Genomic DNA, 19,784 nt, shown 5'->3' on the forward strand with positions numbered 1-19,784 from the left:
GTTGGTATTTACATAATTTGTTTTCCTTGTTTTGGCAGTGTTTTGTTCGAGAAAAAAGTACTAGACGTCAGACAAATATCCAGGGACCATGCAATCCTTAACATTAGATCCTGCTACAAGGACGCCACGACTGCAACTTACACTAAAGCGTTTGTACACGTGCAGGTCATGCCTTGGTGAATCCTTTACGCCGACGACACGAGAGCAACCGCGCGTCAAGCGCCGTGTCGCACGCGTCCTCAGTCCGTGCGCTTCTCGACACCGGCCACGATAACGTGGCCAATCCGCAGCTTTGCATATACGGAGTATATATAACAACAAAGTAAGTGGGCGTGGCATGATTGCGAAGCCAATTTGCTCTGCTCTTTCGGAGAAGATAGAACCACTGCACGAACTAGCTAGAAACCGAGCACAGACCGGAATCACAATGGCGCAGGCGCAGCCAAGGAGACAAGACGATCCGCTCCAGGCGCAGAAGGGCAACAAGGCTCAGCAAGACCAGGACCTGCAGCCGGAGGAGGCGGCCATCAGGTACGGCCACGTGTTCGCCGTCTCAGGAGACCTCGCGGGGCAACCCATGCGGTCCGCGGAGGACAGCGTGGCAGGCGTCCAGGTCCCGCATGGCGCCGGGGGCGGCTTCAGCGCCGCGACCGCCATGGAGACGGCCGCGGCCTACAACCAGGCCGTCGGCGCCGTCCACCCGGGCCAGGCCAGCGACACCGCGGCCATGCACGGCATCACCGTGACCCAGACCGCCGTGCCGGGCGGACGCATCGTGACGGAGTCCGTGGCGGGCCGAGTCGTGGGGCAGTTCTCCGTGGCCGACCCGTCGCCGCCGGTAGAGGAGGACGCGACCAAGATCACGATCGGCGAGGCGCTGGAGGCGACGGCGAGGGCCGGAGGCGGGCGCCCCATCGACCGCGCCGACGCGGAGGCCATCCGCGCCGCGGAGATGAGCGCGCACGGGGCGGACGTTGCCATGCCCGGCGGCCTCGGCGACCAGGCACGGGCCGCGGCGCGCGCAAACGCCGAGGCCACGCGTGACGGCGACAAGATCAAGCTCGGCGACGTCCTCTCAGACGCGACAGCGAAACTGGCGGGCGACAAGGCGGCGAGGACCGAGGACGCAACGAGGGTGGTGCAAGCCGAGACTTTCAACGACGCCGAAGAGCGCGCCAAGGCTGGCGGGGTGGGCGCGGCGCTCACTACGGCGGCGAGGCTCAACGAAGACAACGACCTAAGCGACACTTAGAATGTTGTTCCACGCCACGTCACGACTCATTGTGTAATATATGGAGTATGTATATATGTTAGCAGTAGTAATGTATAATTAGCAAGATCCAAGGATCGGGAGTATGCAAGCATGTGTAGTAACAAGTCTCTGGCACTATAGCTACGAGAGCACAATAAAACGTCGTTCCATGCTGTGACTCTGATCGTCCATTCTAGCTTTGATGCGTTATTTCAATGCATGGACCAACTGACACTAGCAAAATAGCGTAAACGGAGTCAAGACTATCATGAAGTATTCCATCGTTAGCTAATCAATCAATCACAGATCACCATCACATGTTTGGCCACGCTGGGGGCTATTCACGCAGCTCTATTGGGAACCGTGAGGGCCTAGGGAAGTCGTCACATTAACGGATTAACCCCATTCAATCATCTTACACTTACTACATATACACACATCTAACAACAGGCTGTGGAACATACATAGAACATTCTGGTCTGCTACATACTGCTAACAGCTCTACAACCATCTGGACATTATCTGTGCTACTATGCACCAGAGAAGAGAGCATGCTGACGATACATGTACTCGCGTACTACTGGGGGTGAAGTTGCTTCGTCTGCTGCTTTCTCTTGCAGCAGTTCCGGGCAGCATTGAGCTGTTCCATCAGGTCCTGAATTGTGGAAGAGGCCTCCTGCAAATAGACACCAAGGGTTTATAGGCGACATGCACACCATCATGAAGTTAGATGACTCCCATTTGTAACAGAGGAACTGGAGCATATTTTTTGGTTAGGAGCAATGTGGTGCATAGTTCTAACAACTAACCCTGAGCTTCTTCTTCAGGTTTTCCTCTTCTTGGTCGCGGCACTTCCTTTCTTCTGCAAAGAGCTCTACCGTTGTCTCTTGCTCCTTAATTGCAAGCTCGAGTTGCCTCTCCACATCCTCAAACTGAAAACAAAAGATAAAACTTCCTCAGGCTATTAAAGAGCACAAGGAGATCCTCAGACCTCCCAGAAATGCCATCCTTATATCCACAGCGACATTCAATCATTTAAACAAAATACAACCGTGGGAAACTTCCTATGGACAAGTAGGTAGAATCAAGGATGGTGTAAAAGAAATTGGGAAGGTAGAAAACAAATTCTATTGAATATTGAATTTTGCATGATAATGTTTGCAATTTTTATCTGTTTGTAGCTAACAGAACTTGCATTTCTAGTTAATTGGGCCTGTTTGAGAGAGTTCCCAATGGAACACCCAAGCTGATCCCATGGGAGCTCTGCCAAATGGTATTTTCATAGAGAATGACTCCCAAAGTGATTCTATGAAATTAATTAAGATGCCAGGAGCTGAAAAACTAGCTTCTCCAGATTCACTTCCTGCACAAAATCATTTCATCCATAGTGTTTATCCTAGAAAATCACTAGAGAATCATTTTCAGCTACATAATCACTTCCCTAGAGAATCAGAAGCAGGAGTTATACCAAATAGGCCCTTGTATAGTAACATCTAACAATAATGTAATGCTATTGCATGATTACTCAAGACAATTGGTAATTCACACAAGATACACGGAAAAAAGAAGAGATTCACTAGTCACTACCATGAGTTCCAACTAGTAGAAGCAAAATACGATAGCGGATCTTAAAACTGCTTACCCTCTCAGTCAGAGACTTATTCTTATCCCGCTCGATTTGTAGTTCCCTTGATAATGATTCCTGCAACATCAAGATTCTACAAAAGAATATAATTAAAATGGCATGTCAAGTCTGGTACAACATGGGCTAAAGTTATCTTTATTAAAATTGTGTTAATCAGATCAGGACCTGCACAGTTATTTTTATGATCAACGATCAGTTCACACAAAATTTTGTTGTTTAGTCAGACCTTTGTACTCTAAAAAAACTTAAATAAATGTAAGCAACATACTTAATTATGATTTATGACAAATTATATGACGAAATATGAAATTTCAGGCAATTTTTGGTTCAGTTTTGACCAATATTAAGGTTGAATTTAGATCTCTTGGAGAAATTTGGATGGTAAGGAGTTTCGATGATCACTAATCACTTGCCAATTTGGAACAGGACACAAATAAAATAATCAGGTAGCAGACGGTAAGTTTAGGCATAACAAAATTCCCTCCATTATTTTTCATTTCTTGTCCTTGAATCCATGTCATCGAACTTTCAAAATGATATTTGTCTTTAGAAAGTACAATTATGTTAATAAACATTAGTATAATCCTAAGGGCATCCGGAGTGTAAGAACTTCACCAGCCTTAAGGATGATCTGGCATCTTTGAGGGCAACCTTAAATGTTACAGCGCCCGTCTCAAGCCAAAAGATCCTAGGGACAGGTCTCAAGCTTTAAGCCGGGTCTTAAGAATAAAAAAAATGACAAAACAAAACAGACGAAGGCGAGGAACCCCGTGGAGGAGCACTGCCAACATTGCGAGGCTGCCGGCCATGCCGCTGCAACCCACGCGCACGGGCGTGGTTTTGATGTCGGAGCGCCCATAGGCCTGGCATCACCACCTTCGCGAGGCCATGGATCAAGATTTGCTGCTGATTGAGGCTCTAATCAGGAGGGGAAATGTTAGCAATGTGTTTTAGGCAGGTCCTATAGATCCTTGATTGATTGGCATGCGGCTGCACTGGCCATCCTGGCGGTAGAATAGGCAAGGTAGTCTTAATTGATTTGTACTGAATAGGCAAGGATCCTTGATTGATTGGTACTGATTCTATAAACCATTTACAGATCCTTGCCTATATATGTGTACAAGCTTTGCCTCTCCATAATCAATCATTATTCCAGGCTACATACTCTTTCAGGAAATGAGGGATTGGCACCAAGCTCCACAACCTAATCGCGGAGGGCGCAGAGCCGCTACGCATAGAGCAGTGAACTCGAACTGGTGTCCGAACCAGATGGCGAGATAATAGGCATGAACGCTGGCTTGAGCTCCTCCCTGCTGTGGCAATGCGGCCATGTGGGAGATGAAGTCGTCAGCGGCAGCGGCACCGTCCCTGCTGTGGGGAACCAGTAAATGGTTGAGGCATTTTTTTATTTCTAAATGGAGCCCATCTAATGACCGACTGCAGCCTTTAACATAGCAGGTTCAGTCTTTACCGAGCGCGGGTCCACCTTAAGGTTAAGGGCGACCACAATCACTCTGGATGCCCTAAAAATGTACTCCCTCCATTCTAAAATGTTAGTGGTTTACTAGAGTGGAGGGCATTGCATTGCTTCACCACAAATGGATGGCCTTCTATTTGCGGATTGATTCTTAATTTGAAATCCCTGGTGTGCAAGACGTTTTTCATGTTGTAATAAGTGTGGACTGATGCCTCTTCCTTTAAGAGGGCAGAAGCCGGAGTCATCATTCCATTATCTAAAAAGAGTGGTTTTAGTTTTATCCTAAGTCAAACAACAACTGGGAGTCCAGGGGATCACGTTCGGACCAAAGTAAGGTCTGCCTACTCCCGGAAGGGCGCATGCATGAAGGCCGGTTTCAAAATTTAACTGATCGTGTGAGGAATAGATGCAACGCATGGGATGAAAGGTGTCTGTCTGCTGGTGGGAAGGATGGCTAATCAAAGCAGTTGCTCAGGCCATTCCGGTGTACATAATGAGTGTTTTCAAGCTCCCGGCATCAATTCATGAGTCCCTGGAGGGAAGTATCCAGATTTTTTTTTGACTGTCAACGGGGGACTCCCCACCTGATTTTATTTGTGTGATCTAGGTCTCTTTTGGAGACCCATCAAATTCAAAGTTTTACATCACACAATTTGCAAGGTCAGTTACATAGGGGTATTAGGAAACTACACCATGCATCGGCTACCGTTCTATGCTTCTTTGGCAAACTTATTCCGTGGGTCGGAAGCGGGGCATCGCCCCTCCTTTTGTCTCTTAGGCCCAGCCTCGCCGGGCCGATCCGGGCGGAAGACATTGTCAAGTGGGGAGTTTGGCTGGGGTGGCACATCTGTTAAAAGATAACACAGGTGTCCTAAGATGAGCTCAACGAGAACAAAAATCTCGTGTGGAACAAAAGGGTAAAAGCTCGTTTGATTCTGATTTCCAGTACGAATACGAACCATGAAAGCGTGGCCTATTCATCCTTTAGACCTTCGGAGTTTGAAGCTAGAGGTGTCAAAAAAGTTACCATAGGGATAACTGGCTTGTGGCAGCCAAGCGTTCATAGAGACGTTGCTTTTTGATCCTTCGATGTCGGCTCTTCCTTATCCAAAAATTTTGGTGGAACGAACAGACTGGAGGCTGGCATACCCACTGGATTGCTTGGGATAAATTTACAAAGTCCAAAAGTGAGGGTGGGTTGGGATTTCGAGATCTCAAAATCTTTAATCAAGCTTTGCTAGGAAGGCAAGCATGGAGGCTTTAAAAGAGACAAGGGAGTCTTTGTGCCGGTGTACTGAAGGCTAACTGCAGCTCGGTCCAGGCTCTACTGAAGAACTCGACGAGGGACCGAGGACAACTACGCCTAATAGCGGAGGAGGCGAGAAAGGCCGGGAGCCTCATGTTTGAGTGGAAAGTAGTCCACACGAGGAGAGGGAAATCGTGCTGCCCATGAGCTCGCACAACTGGTTCTGAGACCAAATAGTTCGGCCGTTTGACGCCACACAGTGTCAGCTTGTATCGAGCAAATTATTGCTCAAGATTGTAGTATGAATACTGAGCAATAAAAGAGCCTCTCTTTTCCTCGCAAAAAAAAGGTCAAACGTCTCTAGCTTTAATTTATAGAAAAATGCACAAACATTTACAATATGTTTCTATGGTCCCTTTTTGATATTGTAAATGTTAATATGTTTTTCTGTAAACTTAGGACATAGTTGGACATGTTTGACTTAGGACAAATGTCATACGTCTGATGAGAGGCCCCCAACCCAGAGCTAATGGGCCTAGCAAGGCCCAAAGGAGGGCGTTGGTCGGTCTCAACCAGTTCCAACGCACCCCAGGGGCGTCGCGCGCGCCAGGAGGAGGGGTGCTGACGCCCTCGCTGCCGCCTTCGTTTGGAAGAGATTAAAGAGCGTACCCAGTGCAGAGAGCTCCCGCTCTGTGCGGGGTCTGGGGAAGGGTGTCAGTGGCAAGCCTTACCCTCGCCTGTGCAATGCGAGGAGACCACGACTCGAATCCGGGACCTTCCGGTCACAGGTGGTAAGACTCTACCGCTTGCAAGACTAGGAGAATTATTATGTTAGGAGTTTGATTTGTTTATGAAAGGAGAATCCAATCTATAAGCATATCTCCCATAGTTGCTTGGAACACAAGTCCTATAGGGACTATAAATATAGGGAGGATGTAATCAATCTAATCTAAGCAAGAATAGAGCAATTGCTCCTTCACCTATTCCTCTCCTCTCTCCTTGCCGCCACCCTCCCTATCCCTGTGCCATCCCCCTCTCCCACGCCACCAACCCTAGCCACCACCTCTCCACCATAGCCGCCACCCCCTCCCCCCCCAGGAGGACCCTTACACCTGGTATCGCAGAGACCAGATCGATCCCACACCGCTGCCATGGGTGCCGACGCCAATGCCGCGAACATGAAGGCCATGTTCGATATCCTCGTCACAGACCTCCACAAGCAGTCTGACTCCGTCAAGGAGCAGTTCGACAACATCAACGACCGCCTAAGGAACATCAAACAAGGAGGCCAAACGGATGAGGCCGCCGCTACAGCTCGCGCCCAACGCGAGCGTGAGGCTGCCGCCACCAAGCTGAAGGCTGACGCCAAGCGTGCCATGGAGGAAGCCGGTCGAGCCTTCCTCAAGGAGCAGAAGGAATTAGCAACGTCATCCGCAATCCCTGAGATTGTAGATGACTAGGAGGGCAAGCTCTTCGACGACCTCAACAAGCCAGAGGCGCCCAAGACGAACCTCCCGCCACTGTGCCCATACCCTAGGACACCATCGGGCTCCTTCCCTGTCTTGACGCCATGCATCCACAAGCTGTCATTCCCCACGTTCGATGGCAAGGAGGATCCATTGCCATGGATCAATCGCTGTGAGCAGTTCTTAAGGGGCCACAAGACCCCAGAAACCGAGCAAGTATGGTATGCATCTTATCATCTTATAGGTGGCCCACAACAGTGGTACATGCACCTCACGCACAACAAGGCGGTGACGGACTAGGCATACTTCGCCTGCTGCGTCAACGAGCGCTTCGGCCCCCCTACCCGGCGCAACCCATTGGGCGAGCTCGCGTCCCTGCGCAAGACTGGCACCGTCGACGATTATACGGAGTGCTTCCTAGCGCACGCGGCTTGCGCTGGGCCCTGGACGAGCAACAGCTAAACAACTACACCGTCGGGCTCCTCGAGCTGCTGAAGACGGACGTCGAGCTCCAGAACCCGCAAGACAAGGAGGTGGCCATGTCCCTCGCCAGGGCGTATGAGCGACGGCTAGCGGTGATCACCGACGCCACCAAATCACCGGCCACTCAACCGTTGGCTCTGAAGGCGCCCCCATCGACAACTCCAACACCGGCTTCTACACCGGGCGCACCACCAACCGCTCCACCACGCCCATTCAAGCGCCTCACCACCGAGGAGATGGCGGAACGCCGCCGATCGTGACTCTGCTTCAACTGCGACAAACCCTTCACCCACGGCCACAAGTGCAAGCACCTCTTCGACATCACAACCATCAACGACTACGACACCAACGACGTCGACAACAGCCTCCTCATGATGATCAGTACCACATAGTCCGTGGTGTCGAGCACTGGCGTCCACATCTTGGTCGACACAGGTGCCACGCACAACATCATCGACATCAACATCGCAAGTCTCATCGGCCTCCTCGAGCAGCGCATTGACACCACCATCCTCGTTGGCAGCGGCAACGAGGTCTCGTGTCGGGCGGCATCCTTCAGCGTCCCACTCCGCATTGACGTGATCTTCTACATCGACGCCTTTCTCCTCGACATCGGCAACAACATCGACATCATCCTGGGTACGCCATGGCTGGCCGGCCTTGGACGTCTGACATGGGACTTCTCCACCATGGAGCTCCAATATTACCGCAACGGTCATCCCATCACCTTCCTCGATGTGCACCGCCGACCGTCCTCGCCTTGCCAGCTCCACCTATCAGGAGGGCGCCACGTGAAGCTCCACCCTCACCTCCTCGCGACATCATGAACCGGGCACCCCACCCCCGACATCCCCACAAGCATTCTGCTAGGGCGCCCATGGCCATAGGCAGTGTTATCCTAAACGCTAAACGGTAAACAGTCGGTCACCTACCGTTTAGCCTATTATTCGGGCAAAACAGGTGTTTAAACGGGGAAAACAGCCATTTAAACGGTCAAAACAACCAATTAAACGGAAACGGTGTACCACCGTGTAGCGTTTAAACGGTGTGTAAACAGGCTAAACAGCCGTTTAGGCGAACAGTGGCCATAGGGCACGGTGTCAACACCACGGTGATCTTCATCGACAACTTGGGTCGCCAGCTCATCCACATCAACATCTACATCACTCTATGACCCAACTCCAACCTACATCGTCTCTCGCCAGACGAGTTTGACATGGGCCACTTCATGTTCGGCACCATGCTGGACCTGACGACGATGCCATCTACATGCTCCAGCACTACGATCTGGCGTCGAGTTCCAGCCTACATCGTCCCCAACATCGCCAACAGGATCCACGACTTCATCGCTCCACCACGAGAGATGCTCCACTTCACCATCGACACGGCAATTCATTGCCCTCTCCTCGTGGTAGCACGCCAGATGGCAGGATCAAGAGGGTGCGCCAGACCATACAGCTACTACTTCTACAGCTACATCAGCAACCTCCTCTACTGCATGGAGTTCGTTCCCGAGCGCACGCGGGACAACATGATTAGAGCCAACCCAGTCCGTGGTCGTCTCCTTGCTCACATTGAGGCCATTCTGCTAGGACAGGAATTCCCACCTGATGGCGTCAACGACTGGGCCTTGCTTTAGCGCAAGGACGCACTGAGTGGAGAAAGGGGGGGTGATGTCATACGTCTGATGAGAGGAGGGCGCTGGCCGGTCTCAACCGGTTCCAGCGCAACCTAGGGGGGTCGCGCGCGCCAAGAGGAGGGGTGTCGACGCCCTCACTGCCGCCTTCGTCCAGAAGAGATTTGACTAGGAGAATTATTATGTTAAGAGTTTGGTTTGTTTAGGAAAGGAAAATCCAATCTATAGGATATCTCCCATAGTTGCTTGGAACACAGGTCCTATAGGGACTACAAATATAGGGAGGATGTAATCAATCTAATCTAAGCAAGAATAGAGCAATTGCTCCTTCCCCTATCCCTCTCCTCTCTCCTTGCCGCCGCCTTCCCGCTCCCTGTGCCATCCCCCTCTCCCACGCCGCCAACCCTAGCCACAACCCCTCCACCATAGCCGCCACCCCCTACCCCCAGGAGGACCCTTAAAACAAAACTAAAAAGACTTAAAATTTGAAATGGAGGTAGTAGCCAAAGTTATGTCGTTAATACATGAGAGGTTAACGACGAACATAATAATCAACCAGTGAACCTTAACCAAATTAAGGGGAAGGTCTGACTAGATTTTGAGTGATTAAAAGTGGATAAACATTTCTAATATGTACCTCTCCTCTAGCGATGAATTTTCTTCCTTCAATTTCTTGATGACAGCTTCAGGGTCCATAATGGATTCCCCGTCTCCATCAGTTGTTACATTTACTTCCTGGGAAGCAGAGACAAGAAAATATGATAAATGATTAATTTCTAATTCAAGAATTAACAAAAGCAATTCGCAAATTGCAACCAGTGATCCATTAGTTATTAGTTATCAGTTTATGCCAGTACCACTACATAAACAACTAGAAATTTTCAGATCAAGTAAGTGACATTAATGCATTTATTCAGAGTAACAGGAGTAAATTTTCTTTTAAAAAATGATCTATAATTTCTTACTTCAATATATGATATACTTTACAAAATCTGCTTCGTCCTTCCATAGTTTCATGTGTGTTGAGAGCATCACACAGCTTAGTATAAATTCATCATGGAGCAAATTACATTCATCCTGATCTATGGGTTTGCATCAGATCACACAGCCCTGCATTTACAACTCATAGCATGCTGGGAAAAGTGAGGTACACAAAGCTTCCAGCTCTAGGAAACATACAACAACAGCAAAGCCTTCATTCCCTTGCCTTCCAGAAAGAAACAAACACATGACTATATGTTAGGCATAGAAAGATAGGCTGGCCGCTGGCATGCAAGCATGTGCCATGGTTTACTTAATAATCACCGAGTACAGTTTAAGCAAAAGATGCTAGCAGTGAGAAGGGTTTGAACTAGTTCTATACCATATTTTTCTTCTTTAATCATAATAAGCAGATATCCTGCATATTCGAGCTAAAAAATGTAGGGGCAGTGAAACTACCTTTGATTGGCATTTGGCAGCAATCCTCTCACTTCGTTTTACTCCATTGGGAGAAGGTGGCAAACTTGTATTCACTTTACGGAAAGATTTTTCAGGTGTCCTTAGGATAGGGGAAGTTGATCTAAATGGGGCGCCGGCAATCTCAGTATTGGCACCACCACCTGTATCTGACAAACCATGCAAAACTGATCTTTCAGGTCTTACGGTATTTGCAGACTTTTCAGCTCTCTGCTGGGATATTGTTCTTGAAGATGATCTGTCAGCACTTCTGATCCTTTGCAAGTAACCTGACTTCAAGGAACCTTTCCCAAATGGACGTGGTGACAGTCCTGCATGCAGATTATCATCAGCTGAACTATATGTCCCAATTGAGGAAAAACTGACTTAATCCAACAACAGTCTTATAGCTGTGTTTCATTATATTAGAGAGGTGAGAGGGGGGGATCCTCACTCATACGGGGACCAAATATGAGTGAGGCTTTTACACAGTCTCATGATTCATACACAGCGAACAAACACGGCTCAACCTAGACCTATCTGACCTAGGTTGCAATCGCAAGTCCTAGCCCTTGCAGATTCTTTGCACCAGCCATGCACCAAAGGCTGTGCTCGTCCTTCAGCTCACTCAAAATCGTGTTAACCGAAGGAGATGACCCCTCAAACACACATGCATTCCTATGTTACCATATAATCGAGGCGCCGAGTAAAACTACGAGTGTTCACTCCTTTTTTGAGCTCCTCTTTAACTCTTCTCATCGTCTTGCGCCACCAATCTGCAAAGGTCTGTTCATTTTGTCAAGAGACTGAATCTGCTAGGTCCAAAGGATTGAACAAACTGAACCATACTTGTCTTGCCACAACACACGTTGTTAAAGGATGTTGTATCATCTCATCTTCTTGATCGGGTAGTGGGCATTTATCCAGATGAGAGAGGTCCCTCTTAGCAAGCCTATCCGCTGTCTTTTACAATAGTCTTTGCATGAACCATATGTAATGGCATATGTAGCCTCTAATTCCTCAATGAAAGGACTATTTTTTCAGTAGTGCAAACTTGGCCAATGTTAAGCCATCAACTAAACTTTCGTAGTTTCCATTAGTATGATTTCAAAAGGGAAAAGGTGCTGCATATCTACCATTTACATAATGCTAAGCTTTTGATATTACATTTTCTCCAAGGGAAGTGAGTCAGTGACCAATATTTTGAGCCTTTTTTATAGTCCCTGGAAACAGAACAAGAGGTACCAAAATTATAACTTGAAATTTGGTACATCATGTATTGGTACCAATGTTACTCTTGCATTGTATATTGCATAAATTCATTGGTGTGTAACAGAAATGTCAAAAACTATTTGGGTGATGCTGCATGATGATCATTTGGTATTCCACTGGTATGAAACCAAGGGAATCGAGGGAAAACCAGTTTTGCATGTTTGTGTCATGAAGATGCAGAATGCAAATGACTATAGATGGTAACACCTCAAAATAACCACCTGGGCTGATGTGTACGACAGGTGAAACGTGGTGAGCGCAAGTGATCCAGAAAGATATCCATGCCTTTGAGACTTTCCAAACCACTTTGTTTATTAGGTTATTGATTATAAAAAAGGGTGTACCCAGTGCAGAGAGCTCCCACTCTGTGTGGGGTCTGGGGAAGGGTGTTAGTGGCAAGCCTTACCCTCGCCTGTGCAATGCGAGGAGACCGCGACTCGAACCCGGGACCTTCCGGTCACAGGCGGTAAGACTCTACCGCTTGCACCAGGCCTGCCCTTCTTATTAGGTTATTGATTATCTCATGATAAAAATAAAAAATGCACCCATCCACAGCTTTCCGAACCACTTTGTTTATTAGGTTATTGATTATCTCAGGATAAAAATAAAACATGCACCCATTCACACCAACCAAATGCACAAAACAAGAACATTAACCTACCTCTTTCTCCTTTTCCAGAATCTGTGCTAGCATCATTGATTCCATAGCCAATTCGGTGGCGATTATCAGACCTTGAAAAAACAAATGCATACTAAGATTAGACAAGATTTTCTACAGCATGTGCTAGTTGGCCACAGAACGGGCATTGCCAACTGACAATAAAACAGACCAATATTTCTTCTGCATTCGGTTTAATCGTGCTTCGAGTCTTGCTAGGCAATTTGTGCGTTCAAAGTCCTGCTTGTCATGAGCTGGTTCCACAAAATTTACTTCAAGTACACCTGCATACAAGAACAATCACAGACATACCAAAATACCATACCTTAAAAAGAAAAAAAGCAACAAGATTTCATACCTATGATACCACGGCCGCCACTTCCAGCAGCAGTCCATACTCTCCAAAAAGGCTAAAAGAAATAAATATACTAATCATAAATTCTTAAAAACATTTTCAAGTTGCAGAAAATTTTGCCTAAAATGATCACAACATTCTTAACAAGTACCTGGCATTACACGCTAAGAAGAAAGAAAATGAGAAAAAAAAAGGTTAACTATAGGCCTTTTTAAGTAAGGAAGTATAATGGTGCCTGCTCATGCAAAAACACACTGTGAACCATCCACTACTTAGCTATGAATTTTGTAATCTCTGTGCACACAGGAAGTCATTCTGCAAACTGAGAAAAATGCAAAGAAAACATTTTCATTGAGAAAATTTTGTTACCTTTTCCCCCCTATTTATTATAATATACCTACTTCAGCAGCGGGTCTCCCCTGTTATTTTCCTTTAAAAAACATCACACATGACATTTTTAACAGAATACCTTTATTAGGCGATTCTTGTGGTAAACATTAAACCCTTGAATATCAATATGTTGTCTCGCATCTTTAACAAAACCAATTGTCACCTTAGCTGCCATCTGAAAATTTGAGAGATGAGGGAACATAACATGTTATGAGATCAATGCATATGCATCATTATACAGAAAGCTGTGAGACAAAGCTCATTGGTTTACATGCATATCCTTTGGAAGTCCATTGCCCACTGTTGGCTTATAAGTTAGTTGCTTCTTTAGCATGAGATCATTGATAATATTATGGTGTTCAATCTTTTTTCCCCGTAAAATCATTTCGAAGTTCTCCGGGAGCAAAAGATATAAAATTGATGCATAACTCTGCAGAAAAGAATCAATATTTAGGGCTTACAGAACTATATCACTCGTTTCAGTTCATGATTTGGTCTTCATATAAAGTTTTCCAATTTCCTTTGTGACTGCATGCACAGTGCAGTAAAATGCTATACAGTGGACCAAATATTCAGTCATGGAACAAATATTGATTGGGACAACTGGAATAACTACTTCACAGAATATAGAAAAAACTGACTGGCACAAATGCAAAAGTACATCTAAAACTTACCCTTAGAGAATGTCTATAAGTAAAGAAGTGTTTGGAGTTTGGAAACTGATTTGCCTTCTGGATTTTGTTCTGATCTCTGTTAACACCTCTAATCTGAATATCCTGCAATTTGAGCATCAATAAGGTAGCAGACTACGTTTGTGTCAATATGAACTAATTACTTACTAGTTTGACACTTACATTTGCGTCAGCATCAAAATCAAGCTCCAGCTCTCCTTCATCATCCTCCCACAGATTGTATATAATAATTCGAGTTCCTTGTTCCCCTATGGAGCCAAACTACAGATAAGCAGCGTACAGACATCAAGAACACATAAATGCCTCCACTGGAAATGAGTGTATACTATTCCCAAAGCAGAAATCATGACAACAGGAAACCTCAAATAGTTGAAAATACAGGTACATTTACAGCCATCAAATTACATCAGCTATACCTCCTGAATAAGTTCTGCTTCTGTGGAATAAGGAGACCATTGTATTATCGTCTCTAAGCTCATACACCAATCAGTCAATGTTGTCCGTGCCTTCCTTTTCCATTCCTTTTCTTTTTCATAGTCAATCTGCAGGGTTATGTACAAGCATCACTGCATTAGTGAAAGCTCATGTCCAATTCACTAACTTCATCACTTTATACCGAAAAAAAAGGAAGACACAAGTTAGGGCCTGTTTAGACTGCTCTACTCCATGACTCCCTCACAAACGCCTAAACACCACAACTCCACCGATTTCTGAAGCAGCCAGCATCATAGAACTGGAAGCCTCCTAGTTCATTTTGGTGAAGCAAGTAAGGAGGTGCTCCAAGATCTTATTTTCCTATCTCCCTACCCACCCAGACCGATCTGTTCAGCTGTTCCTCCTGACCTTGGTCCCTCGTGCACAGGAGTTTAGGTATGAAAGCCCTGGTGCTGCCCCTCTGTTTCTAGCTGCCACTTCCTCTCAGAGCGTGCAAAATGGATCTGCCGCAGTCCCTCTATCTGTCAAACCCATGGCTCCCTGGCGCCCACAGCCATCGCGCAGGGAACTGGCGGCCTGGTCAGGACTCCATCCCCCACCCCTTCAAAATCGAGGTGCTGATCTTGTCAGGGCACCGTCGACATCAAGGCAGCCCAGGAGTACAGAAGAACAGCCACAATTCAGTGTGCCTTGCCGCCTTCACTGGCGCCTTGCTTATTGTTGTTCTTGTGCTCCCCATCCATGTCGACCTCCACCTACGTATCATTATTACGTTGGTCGCCAATATCACCATCATTTTGCTTCTTGTACTACTAAGGTGGACATTCTTCATTATAGCTAGAGAAGCAGTGTTGGTCACATTGGAATAATTGTTGTTTGTTTATTCGTTTGAGAGTGGAATTGTTCCCTTCATGATGCATGGTAGCAACAGGAGAAAATCCCTTGTATGCTACTTAAACTTATATTGATCCCTTATGAGCCATCGAAAATTTAGCTTAATATGCCATTTAAGTGGAACCCATTGACTAAGTCACCGTTAGAGCTAGTTTGCACGTTAGTATTATTGAATAATTGCCTAAGTGCCCTTAGCCTATTTCTTACCCTCCACCAGTGATCGAGCCATAGCACTCCTTGCCACTGAGGAACCACCGGTCAGCATCACTTCACTTCCATCCACAAAGTCGTCATACTGATGCGGGACCACAACCACTCGCTCAGCAGGGCACACTCAGTGCCGATGGAGGTTGGGCCAGATCCAGTTGGCTCGCTATCCCCAAGGCACATGCTCTCTGTTGGCTTGCCCTCTTCAGTTGTTTGAGCACCTGCACAGCCACATCTGTAGCCCCAGTGTTGGTCGTCAAGCCTGCACTCTTCCTATGCTCTGCTCCCTTGTCATCCAAGTGACTAAGTCCATTCCCTTCATCACAAACTGGTACATCTCTCGAGCCTACCCACTGTGAAGTTTTAGAGTGTAATAGACCGAAACAGGGCCTTGATGTGGCAGCAAGATGGATGACAAGGCCTCGATATAGCTAATAAATGCATAAATGTGGCAGAAAGATGGATGACAAGGCCTTGATACAGCTAAGAAATGCATAAATCCTATTAATTAACTTTTGGACGTACTACATGCCATTACAGCTCATCCCCACAAACTATGCACATGTGACAACCCTGCTTGCACTCTTCACTTAAAAGGATTGGTTCGGATGGTTAATTACATTTGGAACATTGAGTTACATATTATATTACATTACACCCTCAATAAGCGATGCAAGAAAAATCCATCCACATTGGTTTACTCATGATATCATTTTGGCTGAACCCAAACTTGGCAGTATCCCAATCACCTAGTAAACTATTCATATTTGACAAAACAAAATCATCTAACTCAAAGTTAAAGTGTTGACAAAAGAAACCACTATTAAAGCAATAAAAAATATCACCAACATAAAGATGATGCAGGCAATAAAGCAATGGTGAAATCAAGCCTACCATAGGAACAATGATATCTTCTTTGTTGGTGCTCCTTAGAAAGGTGTATGATAGCATCCCAACACTTTGTGTAGGCCTTCATGCGAACAAAAGGAAGGAGGGTAAATGTCATTGTCAGCTTTGCAAGGAAAATGAATTAAGAAATCTTATAAAGTGCATAGCTGAGGAGAAATGTATAGCCTGCTTGTTATGAAAGCTCTAATGCTAAATTAGCATGGTCGACCCAGGGATGGCCAGTGTGCATGGCAACACAAATTTAGTGATGAGAAAGATACACTTCTACCATATTTCAAGGAATGAAGACAACCTTGTTCCTTCAATACCACGACTACGTGAAAACACCAAGACATCAGCACCAAGTCTCATCGTACTTGTCTTAAAACCATTTCCATCTGCAAAGAAGCAGAGTAAGCAAACTGAATCTCTGTGTTGTGTTGTGTTGTGGTCAGAAAATAACAAACGGGATTCAAAACAATCAACTTACATTGTCCAATGGTATTCTTGACTTTGCTCTTCGCAGAATAACCCAAGGACATACAATGACGCATCTTATCTGGGTTCATCCCCCCGCCATTGTCTATCAACAATTCAAAATGAAATTAAATGAGGTAGGAGATAGACAATGATGAGCAACGTTATCACTACATCTGTAACCTTCAGTGAAGCACATTTTGTGAAAAAGAAAATGCTAGGATCCTATGACACTATGATTTACTTTTGGAGTGAAGGATAGCGAAGTTGTTACAATCAACTCTAGCACAAAAGCATGCTATGAAATATAGCATGAGCACAACAGAAACACATCCAATATATTCTTAAAAGGAACTTCTGCAATCAGTTCATGAAAGCATGCCAAGTCGCCCATGCAAGATGGGACGGTTTCCTCGCACCTTCAATAAGGAGCATTCGAGTCCCATCCTTCTTACTTTCCATCATGTCAATGTGCACATATGTCGCTCCATTCACAACCTTGCAAACAAACATCCACAAGGTAAGCACACAAGGCCCGAAAAACAACACCTTAGACCTGAAGAAATTGAATCTTCATTTCAGTCAAGCACACATACTTCATCAAGAGAGTTGTCCAGCAGCTCGGCGAAAGCTGTGAAATCAACTAAGGCATCATAATCTAGCAGCAGTTATAGCCAACAAGGCAAGGGAGCCAAAAAAAATGCCTCGCTGCTTGGGCATGCATGAAATGGAAGGTACCTCCAAGTGCCCACTTGTGGCTTGTCGCGTTGGAATGTAGAAATTTGGGATGCACACGAACATGATCCATTCCAGAATCTGACGATAGCAAATACAGAACAACTGAATGGTCAAGGTCATATGGAAGGTAAGATATATAAAGCAAAGACAGAACACCTTAGATCAGAGCGTGTCATGAAAAATATGTGCATGCTCAGAAGAATATCCAAGAAGGAATAGACAAACATATTTTCTTTAGTTATTTTCCCGAAAAAACGACATGCAGTTCAGTAGCCCAGCTCCTACTACAGTAGACTTTTCTTCGCCACCCATCGGAGGGAACAATGATGCAGATAATGTTGCGAGCTGTTACCAGAATGCTGCGCCGCCTCGACCGCAAGCAGGTGATCCGACTTGCCAACATAGTCTCCGGCCTTCCAGAACTGCTTCGTCACGCTCCTTCCCGGCGCCGGCGGAGGGAGTAACTTCACCAGTGGTGGCGGAAGCGGCTCCAGGAAGCCGGCTGGGACCGTGGCGGCAGCGGCCAAGATCCTGGCCTTCTTCTCCTCTCGATCCCTGCCGCCACCACGTCCCGCCACGGGCCGCGACCTCTTCCCACCCCCGGCGCCGGGGGAATCGGAGTCGGTGTCGCTGCTGCTCACATTGATCACCACCTCCAGCGGTCCATCACCGCCAACCCCTCCTCCAGCCACGGCAACCGGCGCCGGCGCCGGCGCTAGGAGGTGGTCGGTGGGATCGGGATCCACAGCGGTGGGGGCCATGGGCGCGGACCGGAGCGATGGTGCTTTCTCGGCGAGGACGCCACCGTGCGTACTCCGTAGTGGGCAGCCCGCAGCTCTATGGAGGGGCAGGGGCGTGCTTTAATTGCTATAAGTGCTTGGAAAAGAAGGCCAGATGGGACGGCACATAACAGCGTCATTGGATGACACGTGGTACATGCACGACAGGGCCCACCAGTTGAAATAGCTCGGTCTATTCGGGAGGCAGTATCGTATTTTCTGCTGGCTGATTTAGTAAGAGAGAAAAATATTGTTCTCAGCTAGAAATTTACGATCGTTTACGAGCAAATGAACAGTCTGCGTGTTGAGGAACCAGATTCTCGTGGCAAGAGCAACCAGACCGGTCCATAAGGGAAAAAATGTCCATATACATTCTTTAGGGCAGTCCATAGTTATCGGGGTGGTTGGTTTTTTAGTCGCTCCTAAATTTTATGTCACATCGAATATTTAGATACTAATAAAAAGTATTAAATATAAATTAATTATAAAACCAATTACACAGAGGGAGGCTAATTTTCAAGATGAAAATTGTAAGCCTAATTAATCTGTCATTAGCGCATGTTTACTGTAGCACCACGTTGTCAAATCATGAACTAATTAGGCTTAAAAGATTCGTCTCGTAAATTAGTCGCAAGTTATGCAATTATTTTTGTAATTAGTCCATATTAATACTCCATACATATGTCCAAATATTCGATGTGACAGAAATTTTAGAAGTTCCTACAGGACCAAACGGCCCCTAAGTCATATGCTTATAGCTAGCCCATAAGAATAAACAAATAATAAACTCTCTCTCTCCTTCTCTCTGTGTCCATGACCAGACATACAACCTGTTCGGCTGGCTGGTTCATATCATTGTTAGTTTATGAAGAAGTACTACTGACTGATTTATGTAAAAAAAATATTATTCTAACTAGAAATTAACGATCGTTTGCGACGAGCCGCAGCCAAACAACAGGCTGATAGTTCGATCGCCGGAGCTCAATCGCTTGCCCTAAGTGGCGGGGTCTACCTAGGCACGTTTGGTTGTTGTCAATGCTCGCCTCGTCTTCGACCAGGGTTCTGTTCGGTTCGAAGATGAAGTTGATCATTCACCGGAAAAAAAATCCAACTAACAACTTTTCTTATTTAAATAGAAAATATGTGCGTGGAGCAAGTTACGTGGTCACTTAGACCACGTGTAGCTAGAAGATTTATTTCAACAATCACATCCTATGTTTAAATTCACTTTGGAATCAGACTTTTATACTACGTCTGGTCGCATGCTACCCTAATTTGTACGGTGATATAGACTATGCAAACACTCCATAATCCAATTTATTTTGGAATAAGTCATTGAACATGTCACTCTAATGGG

At 46.2% G+C, this 19,784-nt stretch overlaps 2 protein-coding genes across 5 annotated transcripts; one reads left to right on the forward strand and one right to left on the reverse strand.

The window, feature by feature from the left end:
- The first annotated feature begins 324 nt into the window (after positions 1 to 324).
- LOC136477301 (late embryogenesis abundant protein 31-like) lies at positions 325 to 1,443 on the forward strand. The gene has a single exon (XM_066475425.1). The coding sequence runs from the start codon at positions 338 to 340 to the stop codon at positions 1,250 to 1,252; it is 915 nt and encodes a 304-aa protein (XP_066331522.1). The 5' UTR covers positions 325 to 337; the 3' UTR covers positions 1,253 to 1,443.
- A 95-nt stretch (positions 1,444 to 1,538) lies between these two features.
- Positions 1,539 to 18,506, reverse strand: LOC136477299 (protein MICRORCHIDIA 7-like). Of its 4 annotated transcripts, none has more exons than XM_066475422.1 (20): positions 18,001 to 18,506; positions 17,649 to 17,726; positions 17,507 to 17,541; positions 17,330 to 17,408; positions 16,924 to 17,016; positions 16,747 to 16,831; positions 16,440 to 16,515; positions 14,426 to 14,551; positions 14,172 to 14,270; positions 13,992 to 14,084; positions 13,589 to 13,747; positions 13,397 to 13,492; positions 12,931 to 12,982; positions 12,745 to 12,856; positions 12,576 to 12,646; positions 10,646 to 10,974; positions 9,843 to 9,940; positions 2,895 to 2,970; positions 2,062 to 2,184; positions 1,539 to 1,928 (listed from the first exon to the last, which is right to left on the reverse strand). In XM_066475422.1, exons 1-20 carry the CDS (start codon positions 18,407 to 18,409, stop codon positions 1,830 to 1,832), a joined length of 2,388 nt encoding a protein of 795 aa, XP_066331519.1. In that variant the 5' UTR covers positions 18,410 to 18,506; the 3' UTR covers positions 1,539 to 1,829. The 4 variants fall into 4 exon arrangements, with proteins under 4 accessions (XP_066331519.1, XP_066331517.1, XP_066331521.1 ...); XM_066475420.1 differs by having other exon boundaries at positions 13,992 to 14,093; XM_066475424.1 differs by lacking the exon at positions 13,589 to 13,747.
- Between the last annotated feature and the right edge of the window lie 1,278 nt (positions 18,507 to 19,784).

Source organism: Miscanthus floridulus, chromosome 8 (assembly GCF_019320115.1).
Source record: "Miscanthus floridulus cultivar M001 chromosome 8, ASM1932011v1, whole genome shotgun sequence".
Lineage (NCBI taxonomy): Eukaryota > Viridiplantae > Streptophyta > Magnoliopsida > Poales > Poaceae > Miscanthus > Miscanthus floridulus.